At 41.0% G+C, this 19908-nt stretch overlaps 1 protein-coding gene across 1 annotated transcript in view; it reads right to left on the bottom strand.

The window, feature by feature from the left end:
- BMPR1B (bone morphogenetic protein receptor type 1B) overlaps positions 1–19908 on the bottom strand; it is a 40474-nt gene that overhangs the window by 5976 nt on the left and 14590 nt on the right. The window contains exons 3-6 of the mRNA XM_077814757.1: positions 12392–12494; positions 10467–10569; positions 3019–3115; positions 2095–2233 (exon numbers count right to left, since the gene is read on the bottom strand). Coding sequence (XP_077670883.1) covers positions 2095–2233; positions 3019–3115; positions 10467–10569; positions 12392–12494 — 442 coding nt within the window. The remainder of the gene's footprint in view (positions 1–2094; positions 2234–3018; positions 3116–10466; positions 10570–12391; positions 12495–19908) is intronic.

Here is a 19908-nt window from a genome sequence, read left to right as displayed (position 1 = left end):
GCACTTCTAAGCTGCCTATTGCTGTGATAACTATCTGACAAACCTATCTTATTGTGTTCACCATAGCAAAAGCTTTAGGGCTGCAATGCAACTTCCCCATCATGAACCTGTTTTCACAGTCTTACAATTGTCTTAGAAAATCACTGGCTGTGGTAAAAGTTTGAGGAAAACCTATTTATGACTTTTTAGTTAGGCAAAGAGGCAGGAGGAAGCGAGGAATATTTCCTGATTTATAAAAGAAATTACAGGCAGGGCAAACAGAGCCCCAGCAGCTGAATTCTACGCGCTCTCAGCAGCAGATCCTGCAATCTGCTGAAGAGAGTGGGGCTCACGCTGCCAATGGGATCAAAGGACCTGGACAGTTTGACGGTTAACCCACCCTACCTATGCCCAGTTTAAAAAAACAACAACAAAACTTAGGGAGGTGGGTAAAAACACAGTTGGAAAAACCATATTGCTCCAACCAGCTCTACTTTTTCTCCTTTTATTTCTGTCATTAAAAGCCTTAGGAAACTAAGTGCAAAAATCTACATTAAGGCTGTGTTAAGGCTATGGAGTATACGGTAATATTCTGTGTCCTGATTCGAAATGCAGCAGCCCATCTGCTTAACAATCTGGGTTGCTGTGAACGCATTCAGCCCAGTACTCTGCTCTCTGCACTGGATCCCCAATGAATGTAGAATCCAGTTTACAGTCTATGGCCTGTTTTCCTACTGCCTCCATGGAAATGCCTTTGGCTACCTGAGAGATTGACCCTCTCATGCAATGGCTATGATCTCCCTTGACAGCTATGTTTCACTGGAACAACGAAACTGCCGGTCAATACAGAGAGGTTTGTGAGAGCAGCAGACAGAGCTTTCGTAGGAGCTGGAGCTACACAATGGTGCTCATGCCCACACCCGGAAAGAATAATTCGGGCCCTCACCACTTTTGGAATCAATTGCAAAGCTCATTCTGCTGCTTATCTGTCTGTCAATGGTCATGTTGACATTTGGAAAACCGTCTGTGTTTCAAAACATAACATATTTTAATTAATATGATTTTAAACAGGACTTCGCAGCTACTAGAGGCTGGACAAGTTGTATTTAAAAGCAAGTTAGTTGGTTGTGGTCAGTCCTAAACTCCCTCTCTAGTTTCAACACATTGTAAAACATGACCTATACTCTTGGTCTAGACGTGGCCAATAAGTTAATACAAATGTGAACAAATTGAGCTATTCTCATTTAGGCAGTGAAAGAAGAAAGAAAGAGCAACAGTTATTGTTATTTCTATCTTTAAGTATTTGGAAGTTGCTCAGATACTACGGTGATGCATGCTTTATATGGAGGTAGACAGGAGCGATGTATAACTTCTCAGCTATGCATTTGGAAAATGACAAGAAAAGAAATGAATCGTTTTAAAAGGTAGTTTTTAAAATAAGTATCTTGAGTCTTCTGCGATGCCAGGAAGTGCAGGAGGTCCAAGGTTGTCAGGTTATCAGAAAACTAAAACACAGATGAATGGAAAAGCCATGAGCTTTACTCTGAAATCTAAACCTTCTCGCTGAAACGGAGCCTTCTTTAGTACATTGGGTCTTGGTCACAGTTACATTTGAGACAACTTATACATGCTATACTCTATTCAATTGGCATACCTTTAACCTACAAGACTTTTGTAGCGCAAAATACAGTGATTCTACTCTCAGTTTTTTAATGCTAAATGAAGCCAACGTGTAAAAGGATTCCATCCTGTCTCTAAAAAATAATGTAACTGTGTTTATAAAAAGCACCACATCTAAGCTTGTAGGCCGGATTCTGATCTCATTTACACTGGTGTAAATCCATATAAACCCCACTGAAGTCTATGGGGTTAATCCGGATTTATGTTGGTGTTCCTGAGATCAGATGCAGATCCTGGTAAGTGAAATAAAGAGCTCTGATTCTTAAGTATTTATTCTCCAACTGATATCCTCGTCATTTCTGCAGACAGACAACCAGAACCTAATTCTTCCTACACATACTAACATAATTCCTATAAATCCCCTTGAATTTTTATGCTGGGGGTGTCTTTGCCTTACAGAGTTATGTGTGTATCTAAATTACATTCCTTTCTTACCAGCAGAGGGAGCCCAGACCCACTTCCTGAGCTCTGAGACTGTTCAATCAAGTCTTTCAGAGATTCCCCTGGAGGAATGTAAGTCTCATCCTGTTCAAGTCCAATGCTGTAACGAGGTCTGCTTTCTTGCCTTTTATGCCTATGATTTTAGTGAAAATTAAATTAGTCGACAGTACAATGAGGAAGGCATGCCATGTAGAAAACGCTGCTCACATTTAATTTTTAGTCATGCACAAGTTCCTGGCATTTACCCGAAGTACGTGCTAGCCTCGTCGACGACTATTTTCTGATCTAGTCGCAACATTAGAACGCTTTAGGTCTACGGAAGGGGCTGACTATCATCTTGCTGGGGAATCCAGCATAATTTTGCATAGCCAAGTACCAACTTTAAACCTCTAATTCAGAGAATAGTCCTAAAAACAGAGATGCGGTAAATACCTCACCTTTTTGTTATGGATGTTGTGGATCTTTTCTGACCAAAGAAAGGCATTTTTACAAATTTGCCTATGCTTGCTGAATCTATCTCCCTCTTTGGGTATAGTTTGTGAATTTGTGTGCACTGTGTTAATAGGCTTATGAGCTTTACTTTATTTACTATACAGTGTCTTTACACCATTGTTTTCTTTCATTTTCACTGAATACTATTTTGTGTTATTTCCTACTGGAAAGCTTTTTAGGATATACTTTCTATGAAGGATGCTATACAAAAGACCAACTATATTGTAGGGCATTATATCAAAGTCTTTCTGATTTTAACATTAGCAAAATATACAAATTTTCCCTATAATAAAAATAATTTTTTTTTTAAATTGTTCCCCAAGTCCCTCCTATTATTTTTTTAATTTTACAGTTCATAAGCCGGGGTGGGGGTGTGATGTTGGGAAGAAATGTGAAGCAGACGACGCTTAAATACTTCCGGCTTACCTGAAGTAACAGAATATGATGATAAGTACCAGGAGTATACTGCAAACAGTCACTGAGATCAGCAAGGCCTTATGGTGAATGTTTCCTTCAACAAAATCTGGTTTAAAAAAATAAAAAAAGCTCTGTACAATGGCTGTATTTCTGTCTTAGAATACAAAAATACTCTCTAATACCTGAGATGCCTTTCACATTAGGTTGGGTGTAAAATGCATTCTGCCTTCCTGAATTTAGTTTCACATGTAAAAAGACATACAAGAATTTATAAATCTATTAAGCAACAGAATTGTCCCCTTTCTTTTCGACTTGTGTAATGTATCACTTGATTTCAGAGCCATTTTATGTGCTCCTTCTTCAGCCCTCATCCAACGGGGCAAACATAGCACATGGAACAGCAATCAAGGGCCTGACTGACCCTGCAGTCTTTACTCAGACAAAGATCTCACTGGTAACCCTGGCGCTTTTGACTGCGTTTGCAAGGGAGTATTTTAGCCCTTCATGACCACTAGCCCCCCACCCCCTCAAACCTGGGATTTATATAGTCCTGTATCTTACATATCTTGTCAGCTAGGACACAGACTAGTTTGGTGCCTCTATCTTAATTAACGTTTATTAATTTAAGAAAACTATGAGAGTCTTAACAAAAGCAATTAATATACCCAACTTGTGTCTATCCTAGCAGAGAAGACATACAAGGGATGTCTAATCCCTGCTAGGGCATAGAGCTAAAGTCCTTAAAGTTATATTTACATCAATGTAAGGATCGCTGTCTCTCTCTCACAGCACTTTAGCAGGAAAAAATATTTGTTTTTGATTCTTGCACTTGTAGAAAAATGTGTCATTGCAGATGAGCCATTCTTTAAAACCGCTTGAAAATGCAACATTACCAAGCAATATGTAAGAATTGTGATGCTATAAAAATAACTGAAAAGTTTGGATAAATCCTGGCACGCCATACCCATTTTCTGCTTTAAAATTTAGCTGTCATCTCCCAATTTGCATCCTCATTTCAGACACATATTCTAATGCTGAAAACTGAAGAAATCCTGCACCATCTTCTTTTAAAACGACAAAGTCTCAAAACTGCGATACTTTAGCACGCTCCCCACCCCCAGCCTGGTGTTCACTCTCATGCAGATAAGGATGAGGTTTTCGGAAGCCTTCACCGTCTGATTGTCTTGCATCTTCCACACAAATGCTGAACACGCAGTAAACTGTGAGAATTCTATCCTTATCGACTCATCCTGGAATAACACTATTATGTTTCAGATTTACTAGGGTAATGAGACAAGGAGGATCCGAGGGGAATCTTGTCTTACTGTCACGCACTTCTGTTTTAAAGATCCAGTTCCCTCTCCCAGCTTTGCTTCCAAGTATTTCCTTCCCTCCCCTTCCCATCATGAACAGGGATTACTGAGCATTATCTGCCCTGTGAGCACATTGGTCATGTTTTAACCTGACATTATCTGCTCCTGGAGCATTAACAATGTAAACATTCAAGACGTGGCCATTGCCTTTGAAAGGAGACACTGACACAGGGCCTATCGGGAAAACACTAGAGCACATCATTCTCATCAGAGCAGCAGATTTCTACCTGGACCGTCACTCTGAGCGTGCCGGGAGCTGAAACCGAGAACCCACTGGGGAGTCCGGTTCTCTCTGTGAAAGAGGGGGCGGTTCAGGGGAGCCAAGGTTCTATTTCATCGTTTATTAGCAGTCGATGTTCTCCAGTCATTTCCCTCTGAAATGTGTGGTTTGTAACAGTTTAAGGTGTCACTGCCGATTAGCCCAGGAGAGGCTAAGCAGAGTCTGCGGACTATAGGGGAAGAATTCTTCAGACTCTGGAGAATATGGAAATACGTTTGCAGCAAGGGGTTTCTCGTTTCATAGAACAGGTGACAATAAAAACTGGGCGGGCGGTTTTTGTGCTTTTCTAGCAAAAGTGTTGAGTGCCACACATACAGGGCTCAGTTCTGATCTTGCTTACGCCAGAGTAAACCAAGAAGTGACCCTATTCAGGTGAATGAAGTTACACCCATCAGAAACTGTAATGAGATCACAATTATGCTTCCTCTTCTTTAGTATTCTGAATGGATTATGTGTGTGTGTATAAAAATTGAATCGAATAAAGAGCACTGACGATGATTCTGCACAGAAGAGTGGCTAGCATTCTACAAACTGTGGCCAACACTTCCAAACTTTGTTACCCAAAGTCAGGCACCTACAATCCCTATTTAGGCCCTTGCATAAAAGTGCTGAGCGTCCTCAACTCCTACAGAAGTTAAAAGGAGCGGCAAGTGCTCTGCACCTCTTAAAATAAGGCGCCCAACTTTAGGAAGACACACTTGAAAATGCTGATTTACATTTTTTCTGTGATCAAAGGCATTTGTGTGGGAGGAAAAAAAATCCCAGAAAGCACTTAAAGAAAAAAGGGAATCTCGGTGTGAAAGATAAGTTCTGCATTTTAGCCTATAAAATTGAGGGAGGCTGGACTAGTTACAGCTATGAAGGTAATTACCTTAGATCAGAAGGTTGTCTTTACAACAACACTACACACAACTTTATTAAAGATGCACCAGCCACACAGTAGGCATGACATTGGCCCTAATAAGAAAGGAAGGCAAAACATCTTTCTTGAGTCCTTTTTATGTTTACCAACATGTTATGCAAGGCAATAATGATGGTGAATGAGTGAGTTATCAGCCCAGAATTCAGACATGTTTTCAAATAACTTTGGAGGGATTTAGCTTGTTTGCTCATTTGGGGGTTTTGGAAACTTATACTCATCAAAATGTAGAGAAAAATGCCCAGAATTCTTTATTTTTAAATGTCAGAGAGTAATCAGCAATGGCTCTCTGTCAAACTGGGAAGACACGTCTAGCGATGTCCCACGGGGGTCAGTTCTGGGTCTGATATATTTTCATTAATGAGTTGGATAATGAAGTGGGGAGTACGCTTATAACATTCGTGAATGACACCAAGCTGGGATGGGATGCAAGCATTTTGGAGGGCACGATCAGAATTCAAAACAACCCTGACATATTGGAGATTTGTTCTGGGGAAGAGGAAAGCAAAAAAAAAAAAAAAAAGAGGAAATTCAATGAAGACAAGTGCAAAATACTTCACTTCGGAAGGAAAAATCTAATGCACAACTGCAAATTGAGGAATAACTGGCTATATAAGGATCCTGCTAAAAAGGATCTTGGGTTACTGTGGATCAGAAATTAAATATGAGTCAATAATGTGGTGCAGTTGTGAAACAGCCTAATGTCATTTTGGGGTGTATATAAGACGTGGGAGGTAATTGTCCCGCTCTGCTCGGCACTGGTGAGGCCTCAGCTGCAGTACTGTGTCCAATTCTGGGTGCCACACTTAAGGAAAGATGCGGACAAACTGCAGAGGGAGCAACAAGAATGATAAAAGGTTTAGAAAACCTGACCTAGGAGTAAAGGTTAAAAAAACTGGGCCTATTTAATCTTGAAAAAAGACGACTAAGGGGAGACCTCCAAACAGTCTTCAAATATGTTAAGGGCTCTTAAAAAGAGGACAGTGATCATTGTTCTCTGTGTCCGCTGAAAGTAGGGCAAGTGATGAGCTCTATCTGCAGCAAGGGAGATTTAGGTTAGATATTAGGAAAACATTTCTAACTATAAGGGTAGTGAAGCTCTGAAACTGCCTTCCAAGACAGGATGTGGAATCTCCCTCACTGAAGGTTTTTAAGAACAGGTTGGACAAACACCTGTCAAGGATGATCTCGGTTTACTTGGTCCTGCCTTAGCACAGGAGGCATCTCACAAGGTCCCTTCCAGCCCTATATTTCTATGTAGGCTGGTGAAAAGTGCCAGACTAACTTCCCCTGGACACTGAAGTCCTCCCTTTGTCCACAGAACAGGTGCTGCATACAAAGCAGCCATGCAAACTTCTCCGTCTGCCTCAGTGCAAACCTGGTGGGGCTATTTCCTGAGGCTGGCAGAGAGGAAGGTGGTTCACTCTTCAAACTTACTCAATCCCTGGCCTCTCAGCTGCAATTGAAAAGGGTGCCAATTTGCACTAATTTTTGTGATATGGGAACTGGACTTAGACCCAGTGCTTCCTAATGTTTTGTAAGTTATCAACTGCAGCCAAGCCAAGCTATGAGGTTAGAAAATAAGCAGGATTTTATTATTTTTTTAGAAGACCGCAGTGAGTTATTATGTGAGGGATACGTAATAAACAAGCAATACATTAGTATTCTATTTACTCTTCTATTTACTGTGGCTGAATGCGAGTTTTAGCCATTGTCCAATGCCCAGTATGCAAGGAGTATACGTTATAAGAAAACACAGTGATGTTATTTCTAGACACCACACAGGGGTGTCAGGGGTGTCTTCAGTATAGGGAGGGAGAGATGATAAGAGAAGGAAACAAGTTAGAAAACAATTTCTTCAGCAAATATCTTCAATAAGACTCAAGACCCTTTCAGATAGTTTTAGTTGCTTCCCTCCAGCCCCATCACTTGTTCAACTCACTTTGTCATGTACGGCACTCTGCTGAAATGTGTATTTAAAACTCAGCAAAATGGGTTTCGGGTGGAGTCGGCATATCAAATGCACAGAAGATTCTGTTGCCTCCCCAGTTTCTTCCCGTTCACAGTATTCATATTATCTGGGTAAAAACGGCAGTGAAATCTGAGGCTTGTGTGCACACATCAGACCCCATCCTCATTCCTCCAATCATTCCCGGGCCCATTCATCACTAGCTCTACAGGCAGGGAGCCAGACATGGTGGCACCACCACTTCTGCTTATAAAGGCTTTAAATCAGTAAAGACATATTTGTCCTCATCTGCTTTCAGTCTGCACTTTCACTGGGCTTTCCAGTAATATTTTTATTGTTTAAAAGAAAGGTGTCCTTTCAGACTCTATTATTCTTCTCATTTCCTTAATAAGGCGGCTGCATGACTGGCAAGGGGACTCCAGGTTATCTCCAGGGTATTTTTATTCTACTCGGACTGCAGGATGCGCCTGAACACTGTCCAGAAATGGATTTAGAGGCTGTTGTGTTTTTCCTTCCTGCTTGACAGAAAGATCGTTCTCTGGCTTGATTAATTTTAATTCTTCTGTCTGCTTCGTTCTGTTCATGGCTACAGAGTGAGTTCCTTCCAGGAACTGCCAGGTATAGAGAAACATTTTCAGAACACAAGTTGCACGCATCTGTAGATGATAATTCTGTGCATGGGTTAATTTCTAGTTAGCAACCTTTGACCTACGGCTGAAGGACCTCCCCAGGCCCCAGTTTCCCCTGAGACATGACCTTGGTCAAAAGCTCCTGATCAGGAGCTAACTTTTTTGTATGTTTTCAAATACCAAACGATATACATTTTCCCATCAAATCCAGCAGTTTTTGTTTCAACAAGTCCATTTTTAATTTTACTTATTTATTTTAACACCACTGTTTATGTTAAATCCTGATAATAATTCGGAGAGTCACAGCACCACATTTAAAAACAATCCCAGACAGGAAGAATGACTATTAACAAAGCACTCGTCAACTGTTATATATTAGCTGCATGTTCTTGGATATGGCTAGCGGGAGAATTCACAGTCTAAATTGCTGCCCCTTTGGTGAGTGTTCGTATTGTAACAGAGCAGTGGCAAGCTTCCCTGGCTTCTGGCACCAAGAATCACAGCTGACCGTACAGCTTTCAAAAAGGGGCTGACTTTCATGCTATTCCACAGCTCCAGACCATAGAGTCACATTGTCAGAAGCAGGCTCTAAAATTACAGCCACAATTTGCTGTCTAGCTACTAGTGTTGGAGGAATTACGTTAAATGAACATACTGCCATTTGTTTGTCAAATAACAAATTAAACAACTAGTTTTGCAGTACTCAAGCAGCTCAAAAGCTATTCATCTAACAATATATTCAAAAATATTCTCTCTGCTATTTGGTGTTTATTCATCTTAGCTATCTGTGACCTAAGTACTTAAGTGTCCTCTGCCCCCGCAAAAAAAAAAAAAAAAAGGAAGAAAATTTGGCATTAGCAAAAGAGCTTGAGATTTGCATAAACAGTAGATAGATGTCTGACTATGCTAAGTACCTGATTTTTACATTTCCATCCAGGTTAGGCTGGAATGGAAAATGTAATATAAAACCAAGGAGAGAGACAAGTTAGAACAAGGTTGCTCCATTTTGAATCTGCAGGGCTTAATTCAACCAGCACGTGGGGGGGAAATCATGGACTTGATTTTCCAAAATAAAATTATATTATTCATATACTACACAAACATACAAATGTACTTACTTGTGGGATTTTCTCTCTATCCAAATAAACTTTTTCTCTTAACAAAGACCAATAAAATGACTTAGAGCTCTTATGTTGGGAGTCAGAATTTTATGAGGTTTCAGTGATCTCGTGGCTCACCAGTCAATGCTGAATTAGTTTACATATTACATGCTATGGGCCCAATCCTGTAGCCCTGCTGTGTAGAATCCCAATGAAGTAAGCACCTATATCAGTAAGGACTGCCGGAATAGACCTTTCTATATGCATGTGGGGGGGGGGGTGTGGATAAGTAAGTAAGTAATAAGAATATATCTGTGTGTTTAGACTGGGATTTGAAACAGGTCCTAACTTACTGTTCAACACTATGGTCCAAATTTTGTTCTCAGTTTTAAACAGGCAATACCAAAAAAATTGGAAACTCTGTCTGCTGAGACCAAATTTGATGCTGACCACACAAATCCGGCGCAGCAGTCTATAAATGTCGTGCTTACCCGGGAACTGCCGTATTTTAAAAATAGAAAACATTGTATAACTGCGAACCAAAACTGGAAATGAATTTGTGCAGAGTGTTAATCTCTTGTTTGTTCTTTTCCTTTGAAACACAGAGTTCATAGTAACACCTAGACCTTATTCTCTGAGGGCCAGATTATCAGTGGCTATAAATCATCATTAGTTCCACAGGCTTCAATGGGACTATGCTGATTTATAGCAGCTGAGGAGCTGGTCCCAAGTGTCATATTGAAACTAGTATGTAGCTACAAACTACAATCTTTTGCAATGACAGAGGTCATTCATTATTGTTATTTTATATTTGTATGGCATGAGCACCTAGAGGCCTCAGTAAGTCCCCACCATGCTAAGCACTGTGCAAACAAAGTAAGAGATAGTCCCTGCCCCAGCCTAACCTAGACTGTGAGCTCTTTGGAGCAGGAACTGTTATTTTACTACACACAGCACCTAGCGCAATGGGTCTCTGATCCTTGACTGATGCCTGTAGGCATCATGGGAATACAAATAGAGGTAAATACCAGCAACAACCAAGTAGATACTGTTTCCGTACATTATCAGAACAACTATAGGATACAAAAAAAATCTGTTTTTCCATGCCGCTCATCTAATTATCTTTCTTTTCTAGGAAAAATACATGCATCTACTGATTTAAGGCTAGATTTTCTTCCTCCTCTTACCTCTATTTTTCAGCGGTGGCAGTGTAGGGTGAAGGTTTTCATTACAGAAATCTTCATCTGTGCAGCATGCAATAGTTCTTCTGTGATGTATTATGGGTGTATCCTGCAACAGAGAAATTCACAGACAACTGCGTGAGCAACTTTGTTTTTTTAAACAGACACTGTTGTTTGGGTGCTGGAGAAGGAGACAGACCTGACATGGTAACCAGTGAAGGATTTCAAATATGACTGCAATAAGGATTTGGGCTATCCTAATAAAGCCAAACCACACCTCATTTAAACATTAAAGAACAAATTCTTTACGAAATCCTTGTGAAATTCCACTCAAGTCATTAGCATTATACAAGGATGTATTTGGCCATAACAGCGTACGGTAAAACGGTGAGAGAATCTGTGCGTTAGTGTTACATTATTCAAGCATTCCATTTGAATGTGGGGGCAGACAGATTTCACGTTTATGTACAGTGAAACTGAGGGCCTGATCCTCTGTCCCACTTTCTAGAGCAAAGCAGAGAGAATTTTGCCCCAAGGCCAAGATTTCCAGAAACAGATACCTAACATCAGGCCTGAATTCAACAGAGACTTTAGGGTGCTCAGCATTTTGGAAAATCTGGCTACTTATTTAGTAAGCAATTAGAAGCCTCATTTTAGACTCCTATTTTTGAAAATCTTGGCCTTAGCACACGATTCCCTTCACGTAGAAGAATCCTCAGACGGCTTAAAGCCAATGTAGTCAACTCTGTCATCTATCCCGCCTAGCGAAATAGATCTGTGAAGGGTATGAAAGGGAGCAGGAGGGGACAGAACACAGTGCACTGCACTTTGGAGATATTTACTGGAATAATGGCTCCTAAGAGTTTATTATAAGCAGCTGCAAATAAGAGCAACCCGTATCCTGCTTTAACTTGAACCAATAGCTAGTGTGGCCCCTGGACAGGCCCAGAGCAGAAAGATTTACTTAGGGTACTACTACATTGCAAACAAACAAAAAACCGCGTCCGCAAGTCTCAGAGCCCGGGGCAACTGACTTAGGTTCACACTACAGGACTAAGAATAGCAACATAGATGTTGCTGCTTGGGCTGAAGCCTGGGCTCTGAAACCCAGCAAGGGGTTGAGTGTCAATGTCTGGACTCCAGCCTGAGCAGGAGTGTCTACACTGCTATTCTTAGGCGTGTAGCAAGAGCCCAAGTCAGTTGACCCAGGCTCTGGGGCTCGCTGCCACGCTCGTGGTCTTTTGTTGTTTCATTTTCCAGGGTAGATGTACTCAGAGTCATCTTTGTTCCATCTGCTGTCCTCCCTCCACAGTCATGCTGAGCTTTGCACGGAACAGCTGGGGATTTAACCCCGAGTGATTTCTCTGTGTTAAACATGCAAGCACAAAAGAGAATTGCTTTGTAGGGTGACAAGTTGATTGCAGTACATGGAATGAAAACACATTTCTCTCCCTGGAACTATAATGCCTTCACGAAGGTGGATCCCTAAATTTACTAGCTGGACTGTCTACACACAAAGGACTCACGTTACACATCAGTGATATGTAACAACTTCTCGTGTGAAAACAGCCACTTTTTTACTGCCCACTACTACGTAGCACACAGCAGTTTAGGAAAGGAAGTAATGAATGTCTTACCTAATTCAAGCGCAGGGGGAATGTAGAGAAGCAGAATGGAATTACCCGAGCGGTTTACTCGAGCGGTAGTTTCACCAGGACGGCAGGGGCTAACGTTAGTTAACTTGCGCTTGAAGTAGTAGCAAGAGTTTTGGGGAGCAGATGCCATTTCTTCAGCATTCAGTGCAGAGGGCACATCTCCCACATGAACAAAATTCAAAGCAGCAGATGTATGCATTCATCCTGACTACAATGCAGCTGCATGAAAACTATCACAACAGCCAGACCAAACCTTGATCGCAATTCTTTTCTTACCCGGCACTGGAAGTCTGAGCCTTCTAAGCCTAGGCATCCTGAGGCAATCGTACGTCCTCCGGATTCATCTTCTTCTACCATAGTGAAACAGTAGCCATCAGTCCTGAAGATTGGAAAGAGTGAAAAATAGAGTTTGTTTTTTAAAATCAGAGATTTGCTATGAGAAGCAGTCTGATATGCTGAGCCCCACAAACATACAGTTGATAAATCAACACACTTTGAACAGCAATGTAACATAATGCTAAACTATCATCACATATGTAAAATCTTATTTATTTACACAGTATTATTTCAACATTCAAAACAAACGAATGCTTATCCCAGGCTCTTGGCATCCACACATGGTTAAAATTAAATCCAACGAAGACAGACAGCAATCATAAACTGATAACTTTTCTTCAAACAAAAGAAACCAGTCCACAAAGCTGACATTTTCACATAAAACCCAAACCCCCATAATCAAAAATCTTCACCCAAGGCCCATCCCCTCTGCACAAATGTCTATCCCAGTGGTTCTCAACCCATGGTCCGCAGGCAGCTTGTGGCCCAGGTGATATCCTCAGGGCCATACAAGTAGTATAATGAAATGGTGTGGATGTGGCCAACGTAACACACAGAGAGCTGCATACGCGGCTCAGAGTGGTAAATAGGTTGAGAACCACTGGTCTATCCTAATAGATACGCTTTGCACCGTTGGAGACCCATCTCGGTAAATGCATCCGTGCTAAAGCAGGTCTACTTGTACATGCACGCTGCACAGAGATTTGCTCTGTGGCGCAGACCGGAAGAGGCCAGCCTCATTGAGATAATAACTGTGAAACACTATTAAGAGTGATCTGTGGTCCTTACTTTAACCATATTACACACTGCAACACTCTGTTGCGTTTGAGTTCTTGAGTTATCATCAACATCCTTCCAAACTGTTTACTTGGGTTATAAGCCGAAAGTGATCCATAATAGTTCAGTTTACAAGAACATGTACAGCATAGGACAAGTATACTAACAGATGGCTAGATGGTGCTGGTGATAAATGTCCTTCCCTAATGAAGGTCAAATGCATGACTGTTATCAGGGAAACAAAAAGAGTGCCTCTCTCTACTAATTTCTCATCACTTTTTGGGGACTCACCTACCCTATCAAAATGAATGAAAATTGTCTTGATTGTAAGAAATAAAATGGATAATAAAAAAGAAATAGCCCCTTATCCTCAAACAATTAAGTCACACAACAAGAAAATGTTTTATTAACCTCTTAATTTCTTTCTAATATTTATTGTGTTATATATGAACAAACGAACAAGGACAATACAAGGGAAACAGACACAAGAAGTAACTAAATGGATTTACAAGGCTTAAATAAAGCAGAATTTCAGATAATCATTTTTTGACTTGAAAGAAAGGAAAGCCTAACAAAACAAACAAAAACACTAATGACAATAAAGAAGTTGTAGGAAAAGGGGAACATTCCATTACACACCGAACGCATAAATACAATTTGGAAATATTAGCTGTGGCACAGAAGGATGCCGGATAGGAAAACACCAAATATTTGCTGTGGCACGTTTTTAAATTAACTGTGTGAGATCTAGTCAGAGCAAGCTTGTTTCACAGTTCCTTTCAATAACAGGAGAAGTTACTAACGTCTGGATCTGAAAAGTAACCAGTTGCACACTACAGACGACTTCCTCATAGAAGCACACAATTTACTTTTATACTACTTCGATATTGTGCATGAGAGTAAAGTAAGGAAGACAACAACCCTTTTGGGAAACAACTCTCATGACTTCATTACTCAGTCTCAGGATAGGAATGATAGGTTTGCCAAGAAAAGAGACTGAAAGGAATCCATTAGAGTACAATATTATATTATACTACATTTTATTTGTTTATACGGTGCCTTAGATTCAAAGCAATGAGTAAGGGTAACAGAGGGACGCTGTAACAAAACGATAAATTGCGATCAACTGAAAAACAAAACAAGTCAACAACTGATGGTCTCTAATAAAGTCACTATACAAAAGAATCATATCATTAGAAGAGGTACTATTAAGACAGGAAAGAGACCCAGGAGGTTTTGGCATTCTAGTGACTTTCAATAGGACACAGACTCATAAATCACTTTTGAAAATGGAACATAGGCTCCTAAGTCACTTAAATGCTTGTGAAAATTTTACTTCTGATGTAAAATGACAAAGCAAGTTAGATCATGGAAAGCAGAGGGGGAGAGAGCTCAAAAACTTTGAGGGATGGAGGAAATCATTCTTTTTAGAGACAGCAATAGAAGAATGTCTCACTAGCTTCACACCATGATACAATGAATGAGGAATGTGAAATGAAATTTAAAGGGAAATGTTTATACAGGAAAAATGAGATTTAAGAGGGAGAATTTTCAATGTAAATAAAAGTTACCATCACCCCTCGGAAAGCCTGCCAGAGATCTGGGCAAGAGAGTAGAAGAGACAGTGTCTCCTAGAACTCCTAGAAGAGCTCTACTGTGGTGGTGGGGAACAGATGCTCACAGGTTGAATATAACGCACTCGACATGCAGAGGAGTGCATAGCACACTCCAACTGCACAGTCCAGCCATGTCAGAAATTAAAATCTTTCCATCATTAAAAAAAATCTGAACAAGCATGTACCACATCTAATATGCTGTATTTCACTGCATATTACATATAAGTACTCATGATAACACAGAATGATGAATACAGGGGGTCTCCTGTATACATTGGGGTTGTGCTCTTGAAAAGGGTGATGGATACCAAAATGACGTATACCGGGGAATTTTTCCCAATAAGAAATAATGGAATAAGGGGGGAATGCATTCACAACTTCACCACACTTGCCTATGCCAATGCTCTTTTCGCCTAAACAGGGTACCTTTTGACACTGACAGGTTATACAGCACACATTTTACACACAAAACGTTGAATAAAATAATGTACAACCCTACTAACGCTGATTAAACACATAGAACATTTTAATATAGTACATACAGTACAGTAATACAGTATAAAACACTGTCAATTATGCTAAACTTAGGAAGGGGTGGCAGCTGTATTTTCTTGGGCTGGCTTTTCCGTGGCTGGCTTTTTGGTTGCAGAAGTCTTAAAAAAGGATTTTAATCGATGTCTGCTCTCCTGCATGAATCTTTGAACAATAGATCTCCCTGTAGCAAGTCACTGCATCACTGAGAGCCCTGGAGGCTTTGGCAGACCGTTTACAAAAAGGATCACCGCTCTGTATTATTTCCATCATCTCATCCAGCAATCCAAAGAAAAGGGAGAGATTCTTTGTCGTCAGACTCCTGGCTTCCTGCCCTATATCATCATCATCATCGCCCTTGCTTTCTTTAGATATCCGTGGTCAATCCAGCTCAATCAGTTCCTCATTTGTCAGTTGCTTAGCGTGAGACTCCTGTACATCCTCCTCCTCCTCCTCCACCTCCTCGAAGCCAATATTCTTTGCCAACTTGACAATTTCTTGCTCGAGAACAGGAACGGCATCAAATCCCACGAAGCTGTGGACAGCATCTGGCATTGCACAGCGCAAAATGCCGTTCACACATTGCAAAGTGACCTCTTCCCACGACGGGTCAATGTTTTCCACGCTGTTCAAGATGTTGTAGGACTTCCAAAACTCCTTTACGCTGGGCTTTCCTTCACATGCTGTCTCCTTAATCAGCATGGAGAATGTCCTCTGTAGGTAATAAGCCTTGAACGTGGCCATTACACCCGGTCCATGGGCTGCAGCAACAATGTGGTGTTGGGTGGCAAAAACTGGACTTTGACGTTCGGGCAGAGAGCCTTGTAGTCCAGTTCATGGACACTTGGGTTATCCAGCAGAAGGAGAATCTTAAAGGCCAAATTTTCCTTCTGACAGTAAGCCTTAAATTCAGGGACAGCACGGTCTACAAACCACTCACGGAAAATACTGCATGTCATCCAGGCCGTTCTGTTTGACTTCCAAATTACAGGGAGATAAGGCTTGACGTAGCCCCTCATTGCTCTTGGGTTTTCACCGTGGTAGACAAGCAAGGGCTTCAGCTTATAATCGCCTTCTGCATTTCCCCCAAGCAGAAGGGTTAAGCGGTCTTTTGAGGCTTTGAATCCAGGAGCAGTCTTCTTGTCACGAGAAATATAAGTGCTCGTTGGCAATTTCTTCCACTAACGGCCTGTCTTGTAGACGTTAAAAACTTGTTTTGGAGAGCAGCCACCTTCCAAATCAATTGTATTTAGCTGCATAGGAAACAATTCAGCTGCTTCTTCATCCACAGTATCCATTTCTCCTGTGAGTGTTACATTATGTAGATTGACACGCTTCTGAAATCTGTGGAATCACCCACGACTAGCATGGAAGGTTGCCTTTTCTGCTGTTGAGCTCTCTCCCTTTCTTTCCTTTAAATTGTTATACAGGCTTTTGGCCTTCTCCTGATTCAAGCTTAAACTCACAGGCATTTTCTTTTCATGCAGGTCATCAATCCAATCAGCCAGCAAACATTCCATCTTCTCCATTATACAGGGAGTCCTCGAACATACGACACCTGACTTCCGTCGGACGCCGCTTACGACACTTTTCAATTGACTGCCTGTTTTGCCCCTACGACTCTTGTTGCCCTTATGACAAAAGCCGGAAGGGAGAACAGCACACATCACATGCTGAGTCTCAGCAAATCACTGATTTCACGGTTCAAGCTTTCTGATTGGCTGAGCCAGGGGCTGGGAGCCAATCAAAAACAAGCGGCAAGGCTAGCCGGCAACAACTACCCTGGCCCTGGAAGCCAATCAGACAAGTGACTGCAAGGGACCCCCCACTTCCAGCTCCATTCATTATAACACAGTGCATCTGTGAATAGGGGCATATCCAACATGTACAGCTGCTCCAGCAAAATTTACAAGGAGAGGAGGAGAACATCTGTCCGAACTTCCTTGGACACTTTCTTTAAGATTGCAGAGAAGACCGCAGAGAAACCTACAGCCCAGACTTCAGAGAAGCCCCCAGCCAAGAGCCCTTCAAAAAGTTCTAGAAAGTCAAAGCATATGTGATTTTATATGTTTATTTGAATGCTGTTTACCAAATAAATGCATTGATGTTGCTACATTAGTCATCTATAATTCATTTAGTACAAAAATCTGGATTATTGTGGTGAAAATAGTGTATCAAGTCTTGGTTCAGGAACCAGTCCCCCCCTTTATACCATTGATTCCTATGGGAAAAGCGATTTCGACTTACAATGCAATTCTGAGGAACGAATTGCGTCTTAAGTCTGAGGACTCCCTGTACTGCTTCTCTGTTTTGTTATCTTCATTGAGGACCACTTCATAGCACTTGGAGCTCTTTCATGAATTCGATCAGCACTCTTAAAAATTGAGTGTACCATTGAAGCAGGCAAACCGAGAACATGAGCGACATCAGCTGCACGCTCACCTCTTTCAAAATGCTTTATAACATCCAATTATACTTCTAATGTTAGTATATATATATTAAATATACTTCTAATAAATATATATAATGTTAGTATATATATATATATATACTAAAATATACTTCTAATGTTCCGATGAAGTGAGCTGTAGCTCACGAAAGCTCATGCTCAAATAAATTGGTTAGTCTCTAAGGTGCCACAAGTCCTCCTTTTCTTTTTGTGAATACAGACTAACACGGCTGTTACTCTGAAACAACTCTTACGTTGCCTCTTGGACACAGACCCACTCTTAACACTTTGAATGCATTTTACACTCATGATGGGTACAGGACAGTACTGTACTCAAGGCCGTCCCACCTACCTCCACCCACGCCCTTTCTCTTCCCGCCCAGTTTCACCTTCTCCTCTGAGCGCCCCGTCGCTGCACCTCCAGCCCCGCTGCCCCCCAGCCGCCTAACAGCTGACCATGGCAGGCAGGAGGCACTGGAAAAGAGGGGGAGGAGTTGATCATCAGCCCTGTGGGCCGCCAGCAGACGCAAGGACAGTACTGTACAATAGGGGAACGTTTTCGAATTCATGTTGGTCCCGATCCATGCATGTGGATCAGGACCAATGTGAATCGGAACACATTCCCCTACTGATGAGCAACGGATATCCGAAACAACGGATAAGGGAGAGACATATACTGGGGAACTCCTGTACATATAAAGCAGTATAAATTAACCTATTATTTATTCTCAGTAGTGTAACATTTATGGATTATTAAATACAATTACAGTCACTTAAAAATTAAAAACATTCATTGTGTAAATGTAGAACTGAATTGGCTGTTGTAAAATGTAGCCATGTAAACCTCCTCCAGTGAGGTATCATATTATACTACAGTACAGAAAAGACATTAAAGAGATTTTGGATGTGATAATTCACAAGCAGAGATCTGGTGTGTCACATTTTGGCAAGGGTGACTTTTTACAACCAGGTCACACATCGGGGGAAAAAAAGAGGTGTATAGCAGAAATGCTGACAGATCCTGAACTAGAAGATGCTGCTACAATTAAAGATTACCGTAATGACAGAGGTGATCTTAACTGAGACCTTTACTATATGTCAGAAGGGAGGCATGGGGACCCAAGAGCTTTGCATCTGTTCAAGCAGAGAAGAGTCATTTCTCATGAAAGATGCAACACCTTAGCTACCAAACTTTGATTGGTATTTCCTCCCCTGGCTTCCATGGTAGCGTGACATCAATGTCTGTTTTACTATTTCTCTCTCCCTCTCTTCTTTAAAAAAAAAAAAACAAAAATGCTTTAAATACCCATCTACCACAGAAGGACCTTAAAAATACCAGGCATAACAAATCCTTAATCATCTTTCGATGAATATGCTAAGTAATTTGTGATGGCAAAAAAGATTTGGACAGATGAAATTATCCCCTTGTTCATTTGCTACAGCTTGCAGGTTGGTTAAATTCCCTGATGACTAAACCAGAAACCTCCTACGTTTCAGTACATTACCACCACCTTACTTTGGTCTGCAATGCAGCCTGGAGGATTTTATTTTTGTATACTTCATCTCTTGTGAACATTTCTGAATACACTGGCAGCATAAATCATATTGCCCATATGATCCCAATCAAATCAGCAAAACAACTTCTGCACTGGTTCTTAGTAATGATGGGGAAACTTCAGTTATGGTTTGTATAGAAACCTGACCATTCACATGCTTATGTGAAGCTCTACAGACTTTCCCCAGTTTTGAAACTACTTAAACTCTCAGCATGCATTTACTTCCTACTTTTTGTCATGTCTATCACCCGAGGGATATGTCCATTAAAAAAAGCCAAGTTTAGCAGAACACTGTCCATAAACCAAAGAGTCACTGTAAATCTGTTCAACACAAACTCATTTTCTGGAAAAAATATTGTGGTAACAGTAACATGAAACCCAGTTAGAAGAACTGCATTATACTCCTGCTGAGCCAAATTCAGCCTTCAGATGTGTATGCAACTACTTTGAAGTCAGTGGGAGCCATACACATGCAACAAAGCACAGAATCTGGCTCATAATGGGCCAAATCCTCGGCCTCTGAAAAGA

Source organism: Eretmochelys imbricata, chromosome 4 (genome assembly GCF_965152235.1).
Source record: "Eretmochelys imbricata isolate rEreImb1 chromosome 4, rEreImb1.hap1, whole genome shotgun sequence".
Classification (NCBI taxonomy): Eukaryota; Metazoa; Chordata; order Testudines; family Cheloniidae; genus Eretmochelys; species Eretmochelys imbricata.
The sequence above is the reverse complement of the archived record's forward strand: the minus strand, read 5'-3'. Positions and strand labels throughout refer to the sequence as shown.